The sequence below is a fragment of the Phalacrocorax carbo genome, chromosome 2, assembly GCF_963921805.1.
Source record: "Phalacrocorax carbo chromosome 2, bPhaCar2.1, whole genome shotgun sequence".
NCBI lineage: Eukaryota > Metazoa > Chordata > Aves > Suliformes > Phalacrocoracidae > Phalacrocorax > Phalacrocorax carbo.
The window spans coordinates 109372524-109394499 of record NC_087514.1 but is presented as its reverse complement, the minus strand read 5'-3'; the positions used below and the strand labels follow the sequence as shown (position 1 = coordinate 109394499).

Here is a 21976-nt window from a genome sequence, read left to right as displayed (position 1 = left end):
CCTCTGTCCACAGCAAATTGCTTAGTACAATCCCAGTGCTAGACGTACAGAAGACCCAGACAGGACAGTAATATACAGCACAATTATTAGTCTGTTGCAAACCCCGAGATGCCTCTATAGGCAGGTCTCCAATTTTGACTCCTTCCTACAAATACCATTTCAATAGTGACTAAAATATGAAGTATCTAAACCACTATAGTGGCTATATTTCACTGTATGTTGAAACAGTAGATGGTGAACAAACCAAATGGAAGACTTCACCTGCATCTTGACATGTGAAAAGACTCTGTCTTTTAAATGCCAGAAAAAAATGGAGCTGGGTCACAGTAAGCAATTATAGCCCATGTTTAATCCCTACTCTGCATCTTTAAAGGTGTTGTCCCACTGCCGAGTTTAACAGGAGGAAGGCCTTTTCAGCTCTTAAAAGAAGGTTCCTCTTGAAGGCTACATTTTTATCAATTAAATGAAAATCTGGTAATGTTAACTAGCAATTTATGGTAAACTGCCAATTCCTTACTTGAACGGTTATTATCAATCAAGTGCAAAGTAAATAAATTAGTTGTTTCAATTGGATTAACAATTGCTTAGACACATTATATATTACAGCAGCAGCTGCTGCAGCATTCGGACAAAATAGTCTTAATATCTGTAAATTTACTGTAAATTACTTCCAACTTCCATTGCAGCTATTTACGTTTTAAGCTCCTTGTAAAATTTTCTATTCTTCACCTGAAGAAACTCCCACTAAAGCTTAGTCAAGGATGGTATAAAGTTAGGTCCTCCTATTTTAACTTCAAACAAAACCATTTGAAACAGTAAAAAGAACCCAAACCAACAGCCCTGCACTCATTCGTAATAAACTGAAAATCTTACTTTTAGATTAGAAAAATATGCTTTCCGTGTGCATGTGCTTATCACACTCACTTCTTCACGGCTGCAAAAAATGACAGCAGAATTAATTTGCTGATGTGTCAGGGAAATTTTTTTATTTCTGTCCAGTTGCCTTTCCTACCCTTTGCTGATGTCACCTTCATTTTTCTCTCTTAAAACACTTACCTTCTTCTAACTTTTTAAAGAGTCTCTGCCTTTTTCTCAGTTTCCATTCCTCATTTTCCTCTCCCCTGACATTTCATTTTTCTCTCTTAACTGATTTCATTACATAGGGGACTGTTTCCATTTCTAATTATACCTCTAAATCTATTTGACTTAAGGAACTTTTATTATTTTTTAATCAAAGACCATCATAGCTTCTTCAAATGAAGGCATCCAACAGCACACCAGAACACAAACTAACTCACACTGGTCCTGAAACTCACTGGATTTCAGCCAAGCTTCCTGCACAGTCAGCTTATCAAACCTTCATCCAACCCCTCTTTGCTGGGCTCTACTGAGCACTCAAGGAAAACAGCAGAACTGAAACAAAAAACCAGAGCTTCAAATGCTTACCGATGACAGTGCAAACAGCAAGAGGCCAAAAGAATATTACAGTCAGGAAATACAGGACTGAAAAATAAAAGGAGAAGGTACCAAGAAAGGTAAGTATGAGAAATATTCCAATTCACAGAGCTCCCCCCACATGGCTGCAGTTAAAGCTGCTAGAACTTGAGTTCTTTCATTCCCCTCCAACCCCCAGTAATGGTATTCTTCTGCCACTAATGGTCATCTTTCAGAAATCATGTCTTAAGTTAAATTTCCACCTGGTGTATGTGAATGCAACTTTTATCATCTTGCACTATTCCTGAGTGCAGCTATAAAAACAAACCTTGTATTTTGCATGTTTTTGACCAAATCAAAATTCAGTAAGGAAAAATAGCTGTTTGTGCTCCAGAAGCTACACTTCAATTTTCCTCTTCGACTCCACCTCTTGTCTTGGTTCATATCAAAACTCCAAATAACCTTACACTTCTATGATTAAGTTAATTAATACAGTCAAGTTAAAATTTGGCAGCTTTAGCTCATCCTTTGTTTTACTAACAACCTACAAAAGCATTTAACTTTTCTACCTGAACAACACACATCATTTTCTATTTCTTTTCCATTGGGAGGCTTGTCGAGCACTCATCTATCTGCATGAACACAAACAGACAAAATCAAACCTTCTTGCATCTGGATTGTCATCCTTGAGGTTTTGTAATTGTATTGCTGTGAATGAGGTGTAAGCACCATGAGAGCAACATTATGGTAAGTAAAAACATGGTAGCCCTGGATCATCCATCCCAATTTATTGTGCCTTTTTAAGTTCATAGCTGTGTCAAAGATGAAGAAGGAAAGTGTATGGTGGCCTTGGAGAATCTGCCTCTGGAGTTTGGAGGTTAGGGAGAATGATCCTGAGTAGGAAACACACTCCGTTTAAAGCAAGGGAAGACATTCACCAAAATGCTCGCTACAGGTCCCCGAAAGCATGTCAGAAGCATTCCTCCTCCTCCTCTCCAGCCCACCAGCAAGTCTTCCTACTTTGAAATATGCAATGGACTGCATCTTTTCACTCTGCTTCTGAAATGAGAGCTGCCTCCTCTTTGACAAGATGCACAGTAGAATCATTTGCAGAGGCTGCCAAGCTTCTTAAAATATTTAAAAATTGTAGCATCAGGATTTTGGTGGGTTTTTTATTGGTTAATGATCAGGTTTGTGTTCCTGTTGTTGGCCAGAGTTGTGCTTTGACTCACTAATGGGCTCCCCCACAACAGAATCAAGCTTACAAATCCCACAGAGCATTTGGGCTGAACTTGAGTTTGCAGCAACACTTGATGAGCCACAAGGTTGTGAGTTCTGTGGCTTCACTGGAAACTGTTCTAATTAGTAGTCCATAGGCATGGGCACTGAGCCTTGTGTTCCAGGAACAATCTTCTGTGAAATTCTCTAAAAAGAAAAGATGGATGTATAGATCCCACTTACTTCTAAAAAGACCTATCATCTGAGTCTTTAACCACTAGTACCATATTAAAGCTGTCTCTTGTGCAAAGAGGCTTAATCACAAAATAATTCAGTTCAATTTCCTTCTCCAGATTAAGCTGTCATTGTTTAAAACACCTTTTTTATTTTTTGCACTGGAAATGAAGTTAATTCAATACATTTCTATTTTTTAAGCTTTTCTGTTATTTTCTCCATCACCAGCTGACATACCAGAGTAACAATTCCTTTCAGAGATTAACACCAGATTAAGTTTTTTAAACTTAATGTTGCAAGTAACTCAAATGTCTATTGCAATATAGATTCTACCCTTTACCTTCCTTGGCCATAACCAATGAAAGGGAGAAATAAATCTCATACTGCAACATAGTATTAGACTGAAATTGGATGCAAGACTAAAATACCACTGGCACCATTTTTGTTATATGGTGCCCTGTTTTCTTGCATATTCTACTGTCTGGCAGTTGAGCTTCAGCTAAGGCACTTGTGAGAAGAAAGAAAACAACTAGTAACCTGCCAACTGTCATTTCAAACCTAAGCAACAGAAAGATAAACCACCTCTAATAAAAGTTCGATCTCTTAATTTTTATATACTGTCTCCCAAAGCTACACAACAAGCAGAAAAATACTGCAAAGGAAAATAGAGTAGCACTTTTTTTAAGGAATGAGAACTTGGTCAGATTGCATTCTCTATCCCACTAGATAAAATAGGGCCTGACTCAGGTCCTAACAAACATATGCAGTAACTCCCAATGACCTCAAAATTTGCTGAATCTCAATGATATTATATTGATCTTACAACACAAGTAGGACTTAGCCTTTTATTCAGGTTTGAAAGGAGTGATGTGCAACTCCAGGAGATAACACAAGCAACACACATTACTTAAAAAGATGCAGGGCTGTATAACTGAATTTGGGTTTGGTTTGTTGGGTTTTTTTGTTTGTTTCCACAAATCTTATCTGCATTTAAACAGATATATTGTTTTCTGGAAACTGCTACCTTGGTGAAAGTGCACAGAGTGACATTAAGAACTGGACAGAGACTTATCTTGGTTTTATTTTTCACCGGCACATAAGAACAGCAGCGAACAAGCCCAGAGTCCTGAAATCCTTCACTTTATGGAAGGCTTTTCAACAGGACTTCCCGGCCATTATACATATATTAAGCCAGCAGGACACAAAACATCTGTACAGGCTGTACATGATTTTAGGCCATAAGTTTGATGACATAGCATTATTCCATTGGTTTAGCTGTGCACACACCCCCACCCCTAAGTACCTACAGAAATGCTAGGCACAATCATACTAACACAATCAGATTGGGAGTGAAAAGGTGGTTGAAGTATGTTCATCTGCTTTTTATCACAATATAAAAATTAATGAGAATTAAATGTGACTATCAAATGTCAAACTCAAAACCAAAATAAAATCCAGAAGACGGATATTCTCCCAAGTAAACACTTAGACTGGGGAATATATTGCCATTGTTTTTTGTGGATACTTGCACTGTCTCATCTACATGGTCTGAAGAAAAGTGTGTAGACTAATTTTTTGGGGGGAAAATCAATCTATGATGTGATTAAGCACAAAGACACCACCTCTGACCTAGGAAATCTTTAAGCCTTATGTTACTGGGAGATGAAAAAGTGTATCAAAGATGCATCACTGTGCATGCATATACTTTCAAAGGTATTCTGTACCTCCCCAGCCGAGACCAGACACTGGCTGAATGAACTTCTGGTCTGACCTAGTGTGACTGCCTGTCATGTTCACCTTCACAGAAGTGCCACCGAGCACAACATCTCTTACAAATTTATGACATTACTTTCTTTTGGCATGAATGAGAAATCCACATAACCCACACCACCCACTCAACTCACTTGGAAACATGATCTTGATGAGACCTCTGACATACTATTCAAGATGGAACCATTTTATGAAAGCTCCCTGTGAATAGTTACATGACTAAGAGATGCAGAAAGCTTCCAGTCCAAAACCTTAAATGACATATACAGTCATATGCGGTTGGAACTATAAATAACAGGATCATCCCAGCCCTAGAAATCATTTTAACTTGATGAACCACTATCTATGTTGAGACACTGAGGCTCTTTCAATGCATGTACATCAGTAGAAAATTATTACAACTTACAACTTGGTTATAAGTGGATGTGGCACTGTGCACCCTCAACACGTGAGAAGCTGAACTGAAGCAGGCACAGCACTTTTTACAGTTGTCAGAGGTGTCTTCAGCAGGACACATAAGACAAGGGATTGCTAGGAGTAGCCTGTTAAACAGCAAGACTGAATGGTTTCAGATCCACCCGCACAACTTTTACGGCTCCTTCTGAAACCTTACAACCTCTCACATCGAAATCAGGCCCTAAAATGAACTATGTTTTCTTAGAAAACTGTTCAGTCTAACAAGAATGCTTTAAATGAATTAAACTTCTTAACATTTAAAGTCCCATCCTGTGTAAAAAATTAGTTTTAGAAAAAAATACTAGCATTTAGGGATAAAAGGTAAATTAAAGTAGTCACAGAAAAACTCAATGTTTTTTTACATATTTAAATTATAATAATATAACTGAGGGAAGTCAGTTAACATTGTGATGTCCCAAAATTATTAAAAATTTTGGCCTCAAAAGCAAGCAGGGAATATGACACTAAAACATGAAGCTTAGCAAGAAAGTTTAGAAGTTAGAGAGAGGTACAAGCACTATTTCAGTGCTACAAATACCTTTTGTAAATCCAATTATAGGTGCATCATCATAGAACAAAAAGACAACACCCACACCATACTTATTAAGCATTTCTACAGCCCTGATAACCATTAAACTCTGGAAATGTAATAGAAAAAGGCAAGGATAAGTGCTACAGCTGCAGAACTGCCTGCAAAAATAAGCAGCTCTATGGGGCTTAAAAAAAAAAAAGAGAATATGAAAAACAGTGCACTTGTAAATAAGTTCACAGCATTTAATTACAGATCTGAAGCAAAGCGTACTAGGTCTAGAGGCTTTTAAAACACATGAAGTTTCCTTAGTGGAAAAGCCAAACGAGATATTTAATAAATAGCATAATCTGGATTGCAAAGGGCACTGGATTCAACCTTCTGCTTCTAGGTGTAAGTACAGATTTGGTATAATTTTAGATAATGTCGTTTGTCTCAAAACTTCAGAAACTGAGCTTGTTTGAGGTGTAACAATACAAACGGCTGCTTTAACTTCAAAGTAACGTTTAAGAGGTTTCAATAATAGAAACGTTCAGATGAAACTACAACGTTCAGATGAAACAGATGAAACTACAGTGACAGAAATATCACCGCAACTCCTCCCTGCTTTGTGCTGTGTCATTTCCAGTGCACTTCAGACCGTACAGAGAAAGATTGACAGTCCATCTATGAACATGCATATTTATTGTGAAAGTACAAAAACTCTCCTCAATATCTGTTTTAACAATGACCGAAAATATACAGAATAAAGAATATTGAATTGACACTCTTTTTGCTTCATTTATAGTGCAATATGATTGAAAAAGGAAAGTATAAACATGATATTCCATTTCCAGTTGTGGGGCAGTCTCATCCAGTTGTAACATTATTTAACTCTTAAAAAAATGGAGGAAATCATCAGTAATTTTTAATAGAAAAAATAAAAGACAAAAAGTACTTCTTGAAAAGCCAATGCAGCAAAACCAAGACCGCAGAAAATAAAAAGTAAAGTTGTATAACCTATGAGGCTTGCTTACTTATTCTCTCCCAAAAGCATAATACGCCTAACCCATCACTTACACATCCCACTCATAAGTCTATTACACAAATGCTTTCCAACACAAGTGAAAAAACAGCACTTTCGCCTTTAGGTCTCTTCACTAACTATGACGTGCCACACCTAACAGAGATAAAATGGATTTATTTGCTTCATGTTTATGAATTTTATTTAAATGAGGTTCTCCAACACAGTGGCAATAATCCTCCTTAAGTGAAAATGGAAACACTTGTCAGGTAATCCTTGCTCAACTGAAAACATCAGAGCAATTGGCTTACAGATAACCCTTCCAGTAAAACCCTTCGGCTACAGGAATCCATTTGCCACGTTTCCTGTAATGGCATATATCTGCTCTTGCTTTAATCATTTAAATGAAGTAGAAAACCTTCCAAGTCCAGTAGCAACATCCTGGCATGAAGCTGGCGTGATGGAGAAGTCAGGCCTGTTACTGTTTTGTGATGATGATACAGCTGCTTATAGACAACGCTTTACAGAACCATAAAATCAGCTTCACACACCGAATTTCATACTCCCCCTTCTTAGTTAGCAATACACTAGGCTTTGAAACAAATGCTTGTAAATGAGTATGTTTTATAACTCAATAATGAACATCCATAAGCTTTATTATGAAAAAGTAACTCCTCTTAACCAGTGGCATGCTATCTTTAGACAGATAAAAGAAGTCACGAAGAATTAGCTTATCTCAATATGGGTAGCTTTTTTTAAAAAAAAAAAAAAAAAAAAAAGAGGTCACTCTGGCATTCTGTTGTAAAAGCAGTACTTAACAGAACTATAAAGCGTGTTTATAAAATCCACAGGGAAACTTACCTTCAGCTTCTGCCAAAGCCTGGGCAGAACCAAGGAATACTATAAAGCGCTCGGGGAGCAAATGAAAAATATTGGTGCCCAAGTTTTCTTCTCCTCTATTTTACCAGTTGGAGAAAGATGGGCAACCAATAACAGACAAATAACGCAAATCAACTCTTGGCTATGTGGCTAGTGCCGTCGCAAGGGTTTTGGCTTTTATGACAACGGGACTTTCCCCAGCAACCATAGCCTGTTAGGGAGGGATGGAATCCACCCATCTAGAAGGGGCAAGGGAATCTTTGGCAGCAGGCTGGCCAACCTGGTGAGGTGGGCTTTAAACTGAAGGACTCAGGGGGTGGGGTCCAAAGTGGCAATGCTAATGCCATCGCATCTAGCAGGGGAATAAGCCAGGCCAACCAGAGCAGCGACCAAGGTACCTTAGCTGCCTCACAAGATGACAATCAAGATCAAACTCTTCAAGGGTGTGCATGGCTGTAGTGAATCCTCATACACTCCTCCAGGGAAACCTGTGGAGTCAAGTACCTCCCTGAAATGCCTCTACACCAACACAGACAGCATGGGGAATAAACAGGAGGAACTAGAGATCAGTGTGCAGTTGCAGGGCCACAATCTCATTGCAATTACAGAGACATGGTGGGGTAGCTCGTATGACTGGAATGCTGTCATGGATGGCTACATACTTTTCAGGAAAGGCAGGCCAGCAAGGCAAGGTGGGGGAGTTCCTCTGTATGTGAGGAAACAACTGGAATGCATCAAGCTCTGCCTGGGGGTGGAGGAAGAACAAGTCGAGAGCTTGTGGGTAAAAATCAAGGGGCAGGCAAATATGGGTGACACTGTTGTGGATGTTTGCTACAGGCCACCTTATCAGGAAGAGGAAGTTGAGAAGGCCTTCTACAGGCAGCTGGAAGTAGCCTCACAATTGCAGGCCCTGGTTCTCATGGGGGACTTCAATCATCCTGATATTTGCTGGAAAAGCATCACTGCAAGGTGCGCACAATCCAGGAGGTTCCTGCAAAGCACTGAGGATAACTTTTTTACACAGGTGGTGGAGGAGACAACAAGGCAAGATGTGCTGCTGCATCTTATACTAATAAACAAAGAAGTTCTGGTTGAGGATGTGAGGGTTCAGGGTACCCTTGAATGCAGTGACCATGAGATGATGGAGTTCAGGATTCTGCATGGTAGAAGTAGGACAATAAGTAGGATTACAACCCTGGACTTCAGGAGAGCCAACTCTGTCCTCTTCAAAGATCTGCTTGGAGGAATCCCATGGGCTAGGGCTCTAGAAGGTAGGGGGCATCCAAGAGAGCTGGTCAATATTCAAGGAGCACTTCCTCCAAACTCAAGATCAGTGCATCCCTAGGAGTAAGAAGTCAAGCAAAGGAGCCAGGAGACTGCAGGGATAAGCAAAGAGCTTCTAGAGAAACAAAAATGGAAGGAGGAGGTTTACAGTATGTGGAAAAAGGGACCGGGCACTTGGGAGGAATATAGGAATGTTGTCAGGGTATGCAGACATGCAACAAGGAAGGCCAAGGCCCACTTGGAACTAAATCTGGCAAGGGATGTCAAGGATAACAAGAAGGGCTTCTTCAAACACATCAGTAGTAAAAGGAAGTCTGGGGAAATTGTGGGCCTCCTGCTGAATGAGGTAGGGGCCCTTGTGACGCAGGATGCAGAGAAGGCAGTTACTGAATGCCTTCTTTATTGAGTCTTCACTGCTAAGGCTGGCCCTCAGGCATCCTAGCCCCCAGAGAAGAGAGAGAAAATCTGGAGAAAGGAAGACTTCCTCTTGGCTGAGAAGGATTGGGTCAGAGATCATTTAGGCAAACTGGATCTTCACAGGTCCATGGGCCCCAAGGGGGTGCACCCATGAGTGCTAAGGGAGCTGTCAGATGCTCTTGCCAAGCCACTCTCCATCATCTTTGAAAGGTCATGGAGGACAGGAGAGGTGCCCAAGCCAATGTCACTCCAGTCTTCAAAAAGGGCAAGAAGGAGGACACGGAAAACTATAGGCCAGTCAGCCTCACCCCAGAATGGTGATGGAACAGTTCATCCTGGAGGTCATCTCCAGGCATGTAGAGGAAAAGAAGGTTATCAGAAGCAGTCAGCATAGATTCACCAAGGGAGATGATGCTTGACCAACCTGATAGCCTTCTATGATTGTGTGACTGGCTGGGTAGATGAAGGGAGAGCAGTGGATGTTGTTTACCTCAACTTCAGTAAGGCTTTTGACACCATCTCCCATAACATCCTCATAGACAAGCTAAGGAAGTGTGGGTTAGATGAGGGGACAGTGAGGTGGACTGAGAACTGGCTGAAAAACAGAGCTCAGAGGGTCATGATCAACGGTGCAGAGCCTGGTTGGAGGCCTGTAACTAGCGGTGTTCTGCAGGGGTCTGTGCTGGATCCAGTCCTGTTCATTATATCGATCAATGATGTGGATGAAGGGAGAGAGCGTACCCTCAGAAAGTTTGCTGATGATACAAAACTGGGAGGAGTGGCTGACAGACTAGAAGGCTGTGCTGCCATCCAGCGAGACCTGGACAGGCTGGAGTGCTAGGTGGGCCAAGGGGAACCTAATGAAATTCAGCAAAAACAAGTGTAGGGTCCTGCACCTGGGGAGGAACAACTCCATCACATACTTCTAACTAATGAAGTAGAACATGGAAAAAAACACAGTGCTCAGAGAGGGACTAAAATCCAGTCCCGTACACTCCTCCAGCCCTCCCCTCACATTCCGAAACCTTTTGTTCTAACCATTTGATCTCAAGTCCGTCAAGGAAGATTATAGGCAAATTTCAGCCTCATGCATTGAATCACCAGCAGACATATGGCAGACCTTTAATTCCACTAGTTTACAAGGATCAAACGTTTACTGCGCTTGCAAGTACAGCCTGCTGCAAAGGCAAGCTGGCACACTGAGGTGGACTCTGAATTTGCAGAAACTTGCTGTACAGGGTGTGAGGGTAAATCACTGCGCTCAGCACAAAAGCCTGTACAGGCAGGCAGGCAAAGCATTAAATGCCAAATAGTCAGCTAAAGGCAGAACGTATAGTCCTAAGAAGTAAGAAATGTGAGTTTACATTTATGTTGCTCATAGGAAATGCAGTGACTACACTAGGAATAAATTAATGTATGCAGGAATTTGTCTGAAAACCCATTAAGGAGGGGACTCCACCAGTGAAGCACAGAAGTAGCCAGGGCATAATTCAATGCTTTAGTGGGTGATGAAAGAGACAGATGTCTCCATCTGCAGCTTCCTGCTAAAAAGGTGAAGTCGTATCATGTAAAAATCACACAGAGAAACTCTCTCTAAAAAGTCTGTGGGTGCCAGACATGTGGGAATCACAGGAGGTTAATCTTTATTGCTCTGTACCTTAGCGAGCAAAAGAAATCACAGATTTTTCAGGAAGTTTTATCCTAGTTTCTAGTTGCTATAATCTCCAGCAACATACGTCTAGTTCTTGAGCCAGTGCTATGAAATTGCACCCTAAGCAGGGCTCAGTCAGTACAGCACCCTCCATGTTTACTTTAAGCATTAGTACAGTTGCCAGGCGGAGTGCAACATCTGAGCTTGTAAGGTGCTTCACAACAGAAGCCTCAAAGAAACCAATGAAGCCAGAATCACTTAATGACCAACGGGGCACTAATGGGTTGGATCCTACAATGCTCTAACACACAGAAACTCATCAGAGAGACTTAATTTACCTTGACCTTGTAGTACTCCTTGACTTCAGGCTGAATGGAATCAAAATCACCACTGATGTAATCAGGCAAGAAGCTGAAAGGAAAGCAATGAGCAGTGAAATGAAAAATTAATTCATCTTACTATGTTAAATATTTATTTTCTCAAGAGCACTAAGGGGTACAAGCATTAATCTCTCAAGGGAAAAGGAGCTAGTTAAAAGCATGTTAAAACAAGAGTTGATAAGAGGTGATACAAAATAAGGTAACAGACAAACTGTAAAACTAGTAAATCCAGTGTCCCTTCTTTGCTGAGGAAGCTACACATTGTTTAGATGCTTATACATCTCCTTGGGTTAAGGAAAGACTTGCATCTGCATGGTTTTAGAAAGACAACTCTCAAATATCTTTAAAATGTATCACTCAGTCTGCGAAGTATTTGAAAAAGCATATCCGAGTGCTGTACATCAAGCCTCGGAGGATATAGTTTGTCAGAAGATGATGATGATGTTTCCTGGACAGCTGGTATGCTGCATATGTTCCAAAGATTTCTATTTTAGTTGTTACTGATGTCATCTTGTTTCTGCTCTTCTCCTTGATTATTAAAAATACCACACACACCCCCAAATATCAAAGCCAAATGCTCAGTGACTTGTAAGACATACCTTGGATGTACAAAATGTGTATGAACTTGATTTCAAATCCTAACCATCATTTGTACAGTAATATTGCTGCAAATCACATAGAACTAATGTTGTGATATTTATCTCAACTTGCTTGTTGTTTTTTAATTGCAGAATGCTTCAAAATATTTACTGTATAATTTTTTAGCAAATTCATAATGAAACTTCAACTGTGTTACAGAAAGAACAGTTTAAGAATATTTTTTTGAGTAAAAAAAAAAAACAACACAGAAACACAGCTTTCCATCTTGCACAATTCCTGGAGTTTCAAGCAGTAGCTAAGACAACAGGTGAAAGTGTTGCTGCTGTTTCAACAGATAAGCATGAACTGAGTTTTTAAATTAAAGCTGTGATTTCAGTGTTTTCTAACAAATTAAATACATGGCTCCTCTTCTCCAAGGTTACCATACTTTACAAGGGGTATGAGAGTTCATCGGCAAGTTAGTTTATAGCTCAAGCTGACTTACAAGGAATTGAGCAAAGCATATTGGGACATATTTTTCTTCCACATGATTTTAGAAGAATGCTGCACGGTCTACAAACTCCCCACATCAGTAAAACTTATAAAAATGCAAATTCTGGCTCTGTTAAAAGATTTCAAGAGAGGCACATGGCCACTGGCCACCACTGTCTTTGAAAACTGAAAGCTGCTTCAGCAGAAGCTGTTACGTACAACTGTTGTGAGTTAGTTCACATGCAACTACAGCATTTCAAATTCACTGCTCTGCTATTACTAAGGGTGTTATAAAAGCATATGTTCTAAAAACAAACTCTCCAAAAGTGATGCTCCCACACTCACAGTGGGGGAAAAGGCAGTCCCTTCTGCACAAGGTTTTATTGAGGACACAGAAACCAGCTGGAAGAAATGCATACGCTTCAGTGTTCTTTTATATGCCCAAGTCAGTACAGTCCAAAAACTAAACAGAAAATTAGATCTGCTCCTTCATTGTGAGACTGACCTTTTCAACGTACAAAAAATACCACATTTTCAACATTTTAATTTTAAATTGCTGCCTTTTTACCTTTCCACAAGTTTCCCAATGAAATATTTACTGAATACAATGAGCCTAATGCTCTATAGGTATTCTCTTTCAATTTGCTATTTTCCTTTCATTTCTTCCTGCTTGAAACAAAGCCATTAAAAGTAAACTCATTCTAGGTGTTACAGCAGTGGCCCAAATGCAAGCCCTGGAGGCATCCCAGCAGGTGGGGCAGGAAGAACAACAGCTAGCTGTCATGGAAAGCCAACTTGGTATGACACACACATCCGCTCTATTGAAAAAGCTGACGTCTTATGGTTGCTTGTCTTACTGAAATGTGGTACATAAATCCAAAAGTGCCTTTGTAATTTTTTTTCTCTACAGTAACTACAGACTGCAGTGCTTTTAAATAGTCAACCATTTCTCCCCAGTGCTTCGAGAGGCATAACTGGGAGCAGAATTAGCCAAAAAAGTATCTTCTCAGGATCAAATGCTCCTGCACAGCTTTTGCTCTCATCCAAAGTAAAACCATTTCCATGACAAAAGCTAGCTGAAATTCTGTCTGGATTTTTACAAGCAAAAGAAACAAGAATTTCGGCTGCACCTCGTGTGTGCTCTGCCAGGGCTCCTGGCTACACTGCCTGAATACATCTCCTCTGCCAGGAAGTGCTACATCCATTTTCAAAACACCCTCTCTAACTAGTTCACTCATAGCCACGACAAAGCCAGAAGTGACTAACAGAGAGTAAGGAATCGTGGTTGGGGACTTCAAAAATTTCAAAAAGTCTAAGCCTCACATCAACGAACATGGAGACGAATTCTTTCTTCTCTTTTCCTTCCCTTTTAGAAACACCAGAAACAAGGAAAATTCAGAAAGTGACTCCTGGTGGATTTAAAAAATATCCATCATGAGTAAACCTCAACTTTCACTGTCTGCCTCACAAACATCATAAAGTGTTTCAGCTTTCTCTTCAGAGGATGGCTGCTCTTTGTAGCTTATTGACTATGCAAATCAACAAAAGCAAGCCAACGTTCAGTCAAGAATCAAAAGCTGCATTTGATTTGGTCCTTTTGAGTTCTGCTGAACAAATTGCCTGGTTCCCGTAAGCAGAACTGAATCAAACCTCTACTCCAATTAACACAAATGAAGAAGAGTCATTGTGTGAAAAATTGTCCTAGACTGACTAACCTCAGAGAAGATTAGCACTAGCTGATACAAATAAAGGGGAAATAGTTGAAAGAGATTATATGGAAAAAACCCTCATACTAAAGTAACTTAAGTCTATTTTGTAATAATTGGTTTTCACTTGTTTGCTTTGGTACAGTTTTGTATTTTCTCCAGGGTACACACTAGTCCAGGAGAACAGGCTCTGGAGAATCACATATCAAGCTTACTACTATGTGAGTGGAAGAAACTATGTCAGAAGAAAGTAACAAGAAAGGCCCCTCCATAAAATTTAAAACAGCCGCCCTTATTTAAAGTACAGATTAAAATCAGGTATTATATTAGTCTAACCCATGCTTTCCTACCCTCTGACCCTCTGAATTATTCATGAATAATTCTTATTCTGTAGCATAACTGTATTGAAGATGTCACATACTTCAGTAACATATATGGCACATATCCTTTAGTGAAGGAAGCTATCTTTTTGCCCACGATGGCAAAAGATGTCTTTAATTCCTTTTCAAAGTGCAATTTAAAATTTTAATTTCTAAACAGTCCAGATGATGCAGTCTACTGCATTTCAGAACCATGTTTTACCAGTCTCATTAGCTATTCATTATCCCTACGCATATGAGGTCATGACCAGCTCAGCTGGCTTGATTCTCTGCTGCTTTACCCTGACATTTATCAGAAGTAAGCCAACTCCATAATCCTAATGGGACCGAAAGTATAAAATTCATGTGCGATCAGCCTAATCTACCAAGTCTTTTCTAGACCTGTCAAGCAGCATAACACCAGGCACTGAGGAACGAAAAAAAAATCCTCAGAGACTTTGGGCCAGACAGATATTTTCTTTCTCTTCTCATTCTCTTTCATTTTTGGGGGGTTGAGGGCTTTTTTTTTTTGTTTGGCTTTATGTTGTTGCCTTTTGTGGTTACTGTTTTGTTTCTTGTTCTCATCAGGGTATTTCAGAGCCATGTGACATCCATCTAAAATGAGTATGGAGTCAGGAGGGCCAGGATTGCTTTCAGATAAGGACCTGAAGGTACTTCCATAGAAGACAGTTATGTTTTGTGTATATAACAGTTTTTTAGAAAAAAAAAACAACCACAGAGTTTCAATATTAAACCTTTAAAGGCTTAACTAGCTTACCAAGAAAAAACAGCACTATTTCTCAGAGTTTTGAGATGGACCCCAACTAAGGGATTTATCAAAACTGGATAAAGCCTGAATGTTGACTGAACAGTTTTATGAACTCCCAGGATGCTGGGCTGGCGAGAGCAGGGGAAAAAAAAAAACAAAAACAAAACAAAACCAAAAAGAGATACCAGCAAGTTTGCCATAGTTTCAAGATACACTAATGAAATTTTAGTCACCAGGGCCATAAACCAGTAATCGACTCTTACCATAGACACAGATTACAAAATAAATAGAAGCTACTTAAACTCTGAGGTTCTCATGCTAAGTAAGCAAAACCATGCCTTTTGCCTTCAAGAAACCCATCTAATGGATACAGCTTAATTCAAGAAGCAGTTTTATTTTTAAATATTCAACACTAATGAAAAGCATGTTAAATTTAAAACATCAGAATACTTGGTTCTTTATTTACTCACTTTAAGAATTCAGTGTGGAGTGGTAAATATGCCTTTTTATACAGTTAGGAAAAAGAGAAAAAAACCCATAACACATCACACTTTAGCAGTTTGTAATAAAAAACCTGTGCTGCCTCCTTAAATAAATTGCTCTGGCATAACTATTCAGTTCTATCATTAATTCAAAGTTACGGGTTCCTAGTACTATTGACTTTTCTTGTGATGTAGCTCCTTTAGCACATAATTGTCTGCAATTAACCTTTTTTAAACAAATGTTAACATCAGAGACATGAACATTTAAAGGCAGTATCTGCGGTACCCTTTGCTTCCTTCAGTTACAGCACAGAAAACAATCCCACGCAGACAAGTTGTATGTGTCCCAGCTGTATCATTCAAGGGTACAGGGTGGGTTCCCTATGTTTTTTTTCACTACTAAAAATAAATTTCAAAACCAGTGCCTTTTACCCTGGAATAACAGACACACACAGGCTACTTCCCAGTAGAAAAAAAAAATAGTGAAGATAAAATGCTGTAGACTTAACATGAAGCAAAGTCACTGAAGTCAGCTTTGACTTCATAAGCGTCTAGTAGTTGGGAATACAGAAGATAAAGCACTCTAGTACTACTTCAGGATAAATACTAAAATCACAGCTTAACAAAAAAAACCCAACAAACAAAAATTAATGCCCACAAATCTACATCTGCTAACTGCTAAGATGTACTTTCAGCTTGCCCTCCTGACTGTTGGTCTTGACTAGATGGGTGAGTGAGGGCTGTTCTCAGAAAGGTGTTAAGTCTGTTTAAATCTGTCAAAAGTATACTGTAAACTGCTGTGAAGATCAAAGTGTCTTTTTAACTCTCAGAGATGTGTACAGCACAAGTAGATGCCATTTATATTTTGTCAAAGCAGCATACTTAGATGCGCCAACTAGCTGTACAGAGGAGATTTCCTGGGGAAAGGAGAAATGTCAGATTGCAAGATATGTTCAGAGTTAACGTCTATTCAGCCTATAAAAACCTTCCCACTATTATCTGCAAGGTTACCACAAGTAAGGGTCACACCTGAAGCGCAGAAGCCAAACACTAAATAACCATACAATTAATGAACTTTAAACTGACCATAAAAAAGTGTTTTGTTTTGGTTCATCCTGAAGAGATCACACTAAGGATTCCATAACTTATTATTATCATTAGGCCTTTAAAAAACAGCTAAAGGACATTCCTTACCTCCTCCACCCTCTACTTCTCAATCAAGATTCTCTTGAAGTCAGCTAGCTTACTTTTTCTGACTCCATGGTTCACGTCACTGTGATTTCAAACCACAAAGCCTCCCTTGTCACTATATGATATTTGTATTAGGGTGGCACTGACAAAAATGCTGTGCTAGATGCTGTATGAGTTCATGAAAAAAAGCCGAAACACCCCCAGTCGCCCACCCCTTCTTCCAAGACCATAATAAACCCTACTGTTCATTATGCAATTGCTAACCAAGAATGTAATTCCCAAACAACATTTTCTACATTACAATAAATGCAGATGAGATCTAACAAGATTCCAGAGAAAAAAAAAAGGGGGGTGGGGTGGGGTGAGGGACAACAGTAGTACTGCAGACCCCAGTTTAAAAAAGAAAGCAAGTATATGCACATATATGGGCCATACACAGATAGGAGATTCTTGGGACCCTGCCAGAATTCTTTGCACAGTCAGTCACCAAATCTGTGGCTTACGGTCAGGTAGCTCTGTGGTTAAAAGTACTTGGTAATATTTGGCAACCTTGGAGAACAGCCTCTTTTCTCCTTACTTTTTAAAGCGCTTAGTGTTAAAGAGCATAAAAGTATTATTTTATTTGCAAATGCTATGATTTAAAGAAAAAGATAAAAGTGTGTGAAAATATGAGGGCAATAATGCATTCATTTATGCTTGCCTGGTATGCAGTGTCACCTTGCAAGTAATAAAAAAAAAATCTGAAATAAATTGTAGAACATATTACCCTCAGCTCAAACTGCTATGCAAAGCACACATCAGGGGGACATCTTCTGCAGGGGACAGCCAACTAGCTCCCATTATCATTAACAAAAATCATGCAGCTAACGCCCTGCCTTGAAACCTTATCCCTCAGTGACAAAGAAAAGTGTTAATGATAGCTACAACTGTTGTATTTTTCTTTTTAATTGCCAATATTTGAAACTGTTCTCCAGTTACAATCAATACAGTACAAAATAAAACGATGCTCCAAGATTTAAGAACTGCTCCCTTGTTTTCCATGGTGCTGAACACCCTCCTGTGTTCAGGGAAGTACAGGTACTTCAGGAAAAACCCACCACACACAGGCAAAAGCTGGGAAAGCATAACTACTCATCCAGAAGTGCCAATCTCTAGTCTTCTAGGATATGAGCCAAAGAAAAGGGGAGAGAAATGAGCAATGTAACCAGGACTCCCTCCGACAGGTGAGGGTGTCTGACTAACTGGGAAGACAGAGGCTGACCAAGACACCCAAAACCGTTTTCCCTCATTTCATGTCAAAGCATGGCAGGATTTGATCTAAAAATTCAGGAAAACCAGCCGCTACATTAGAGAAAGGTAAGCTGTTCACTATTAACATTTTAGACAGCATGTGAGGAATCAAAGGGATGGGATGGGATCTAAAACCTGGTAAATGTACACCGAAGGAGTCGCAAAACTACACAAACTGAGATTTAGATACTAGTCTCAAAAAGGCAGCACTGGAAATCACAGTCAGCTCAGGGCTGCTTCATGGAGTGCCACCAAAGTTGGATTTTGTGGGTCCAAGGTGACAACAAATTTTTCCAAGACAAGACAATTCCTCTTCTTTCCCGGAAGAGCTAGGAATACGCATATTGTAATTTTTTTCCTCCTAATTAGATACTTAATAACAACCCCTATGGTGTGGCTTGAAATTTCATTTTACAATTTTAAAGTCAGCTTTGATTAAAAGTATTTTAACACTACGTGTCCCTTCTGTGAACTTACAGACCAGTAAGAATGCTTAAAAGTCAAGCACAATCAAACAGTAAGCAGTTATATGTGGAAGACCTTCACTGGGATTTCTTTGCTTCCACAATTTACTTACTTACTCTCACCTAAGCACCCATCCTGAGTTTAGCATCTGTTTACATACTCCCAAAACCAGGGAAGACCACCTATCCAGGAGAGGTTGAATTTGAAAGCCTTTTGCTTCTTCAGGGCTTGAAACTGCAGTAAGTAGCTGGCAGCAGAAATCCTTTAGAGCCCTTTCTACACAGTGACTCACGAGTGCAATGAGAAGAGATTTATCCCCTTATCAAGCAACCTCTTCCAAGGGGGCAAGGAGAAATCTGCAGGTTTTCAAAAGTCTTAATTATGCTTTTCCTGTTTGGGCCTACATTTTCTTTTCTGATTTCCACATACAAATCATTTTATGGATTAATTTTCTGTTTCATGGCCTGAAACAAGACATTGACACTTATCCATAAAGAGGAAGACCAGCCATAAAGGGTGAATTGCCACACAAAAATCTACTTAAAAACTCCCACTCAGAAAATATGAAGACTAAAGCAGGAAACCAGAATATCTGATGACAACAAAAGTACTGAAAGACAAAGTTAACTCCTGTACGCTTAATGAAACATATCTTCTGTCCTGGGCTCTGATTGCCTGTAGATTAGACACAAGCAAACTTCTGATACCTTTTTTTTCTTTTTCGTGAAGATGTGTTTGAGTGCCTTAGAACGATTCATAGAATTTCTTCAGGTTTTGAGCCCTTATGCTGATATGCTACATAACATTTTGCAGAGAAATATGCACTCAGGATCCTGAAAACACCTGGGCTACACAGAGGAACAAAACATACAGCTTCATCTTTTTAGGGAATGTGAGCCCACATGGCAAGGAATGGAGAAAAGACATGTAATGGCAGACAGCTGTTTGAAGCCTATTGTCTCTGTATGGCTGAAATTTGGTAAGTCAGTGGGAGGCAAAAGCTTTGTTAAACCTTTCGCTGCTGACCTCTGCTACAGCTTTGCTGGAGCTGACAGAACCAGGATATTCCACCGGAACATTAGCATTTCAGAAGGTACCTGCACCTCTTGCCCAGCACAGCACAGAAGCATTAATTAGAGGGATAGCAGAAGATAAATGCGCATACAAAATGAGAGTCGGGCTCTATCTGATGCTTGGTAACCTTTACCAAAAAGCACCCTCACTTTCATCAGATTAACTCAAGGGTGTATTCTCCCATTTCTACTCAATTTAGCAGTACAATGTATGACCCTATTTCATTTTCTGGAACTTGTGATTTAGACAACAACATACTGCAAAGTGTAACAGAAATTCTTTTAAGGTTAGTACTAATCACAAAGGTGAAAGGTTGGCCTCAAGAGCTCTGAAGGAACTGGTAGAAAAATGTTTAATATAGCAGTGGCCCTGCCTTTAGTGGGCTGGAGCATCTGGGTAAGGCTGGGTAAGGCTTCTGCAGCTCACTTTAATCTTTGTCTTACCATCCTCACCTCCTTTCAGTGTTACCACCTCTACAGGCTCAAAGTACCAGTATGGATATTTCAGTTAGCAAAGACAACAGGTTTGCAGTTATGAACATAAATAAGCAGTTCTTTCTTTCTCAAGTTTAGAAGTCTTTCAAACAACCATTCTGGTGACCATAGCTGCAACTTAAATGCCTCTGACAAAGCTCTAATTAAAGAATAAAAACCTCTTTTGTAGCTACCCAACATATGGATGAAATTAAGAAACAAATAAAAGCTGCAACTCTCCTGTAAAAATAAATCTACCTTCTGATTACAACCTGATATACTCGGTTGTAACAGTTTTTCTATCAAGGTTTTATTTGCTCCATGTTTTTTAAGGAACAAAGACTGAGGGATTGACAAACTGTGTTCAACTAATGAAAAGTCATCCCTCTCTTACTGTTTTCTTCTGAACAATATTTAAACTGCTAAAATAAGCAGATAAGTTCATACTTATGCTCTGCACCTTAACAGACACAAAAGGATGTCTGGTTGACAGCAACTTGCCGGACCTAAATTTTTATTTCTTTCTGCTGTTTATCAGTGAACAAACCTACATATAAGGAAACCTAATAACGTGTAAGGAAACATGTGGCAGTGCCACCCTGGTCACTATATGGGCTGTCTGCTTTCCCAAAGACTGCCTCTCGTGGGTACAAGGAAACGTGCTAAACTTGAGGTTAACATCATCCTTTTGCTTTGTTGCAGTCAGATTCCTCCTCCTGGCAGCCAGCACAGCTTCCAATGCTCCCCAAATGAAAGGGCTTTTAAGAAATTAGACATCACTACCACAGGGAAGCTCCCAACACAGTCTATCTGAAAAGGGGAGAAAGCAATTACACAGCCATGATATTCACTGTAAGGCTGGGAAATGCTTCTTAGAAGGAAAAAACCTGAATTTAGCACTGGCCAAACCACAGTGCCAAATCCCAAAATCCTCCTTGTTCCTCAGAGCTTCCTTTGCCCCCCAAAAGCCCCAGCTGTCACACAGATACTCAGAAGGTTCAACTTCAGCTACTATCTAATGCTGAAATAACTCACCTTCAGCTAATCAAGTGTCCTGGTTTCAGCTGGAATAGAGTTAATTTTCCTCCTAGTACCTAGTATGGGGCTATGCTTTGGATTTATGCTGAAAACAGTGTTGATAATGCAGAGAAGTTTTAGTTGCTGTTAAGTCGTGCTTACACTGGTCAGAGACTTTTTCAGCTGCCCATGCTTTGCCAGGGGCACAAGAAGCTGGGAGGGGACACAGCCAGGACAGCTGACCCCAACTGACCAAACGGATGTCCTACACCATATGACATCATGCTCAGCATATAAAGCCAGGGGAAGGAGGAGGAAAGGAAGGGTGTTCAGAGTGATGGCATTTGTCTTCCTATGTGACCGTTATGTGTGAGGGAGCCCTGCTTTCCTGGAGATGGCTGAACGCCTGCCTGCCCACGAGAAGTAGTGAATGAATTCCTTGTTTTGCTTTGATTTGCTTTGCTTGCGCACATGGCTTTTGCTTTACCTGTTAAACTGTGTTTATCTCAACCCACAAGTTTTCCCACTTTTACCATTCTGATTCTCTCCCCCATCCCACCGTGGGGGGGGATTGAGCAGCTGTGTGGTGTTTAGTTGCCAGCTGGGGTTAAACCATGACATTGAGCCAAGATAACTTACAGAAGCTGCAATCTAGTTTTATATTATTTCATCATTTAGATCACAGCTGCTAAATATTAAAACCAGGAAGCAGGCCATCTATTCTCAGATTTATCTCATACCTGCCCAGTGACTACCTAGGCCACACTGTACTCCTCTGACCTACCATTATTTCAACCTGCAGCTTATTAAACTACTTTTACCAT

The 21976-nt window shown here is 39.9% G+C and overlaps 1 protein-coding gene across 4 annotated transcripts in view; it reads right to left on the bottom strand.

The window, feature by feature from the left end:
- The window catches only part of TPK1 (thiamin pyrophosphokinase 1), a 308752-nt gene that overhangs the window by 152180 nt on the left and 134596 nt on the right, over positions 1-21976 (bottom strand). For 3 of the 4 annotated variants that reach the window (XM_064443817.1, XM_064443814.1, XM_064443816.1), the window contains one exon: positions 11214-11286. The exons of the other annotated variant lie outside the window; for it this stretch is intronic. In XM_064443817.1, coding sequence (XP_064299887.1) covers positions 11214-11286 — 73 coding nt within the window. The remainder of the gene's footprint in view (positions 1-11213; positions 11287-21976) is intronic. 4 annotated transcript variants of the gene reach the window in all.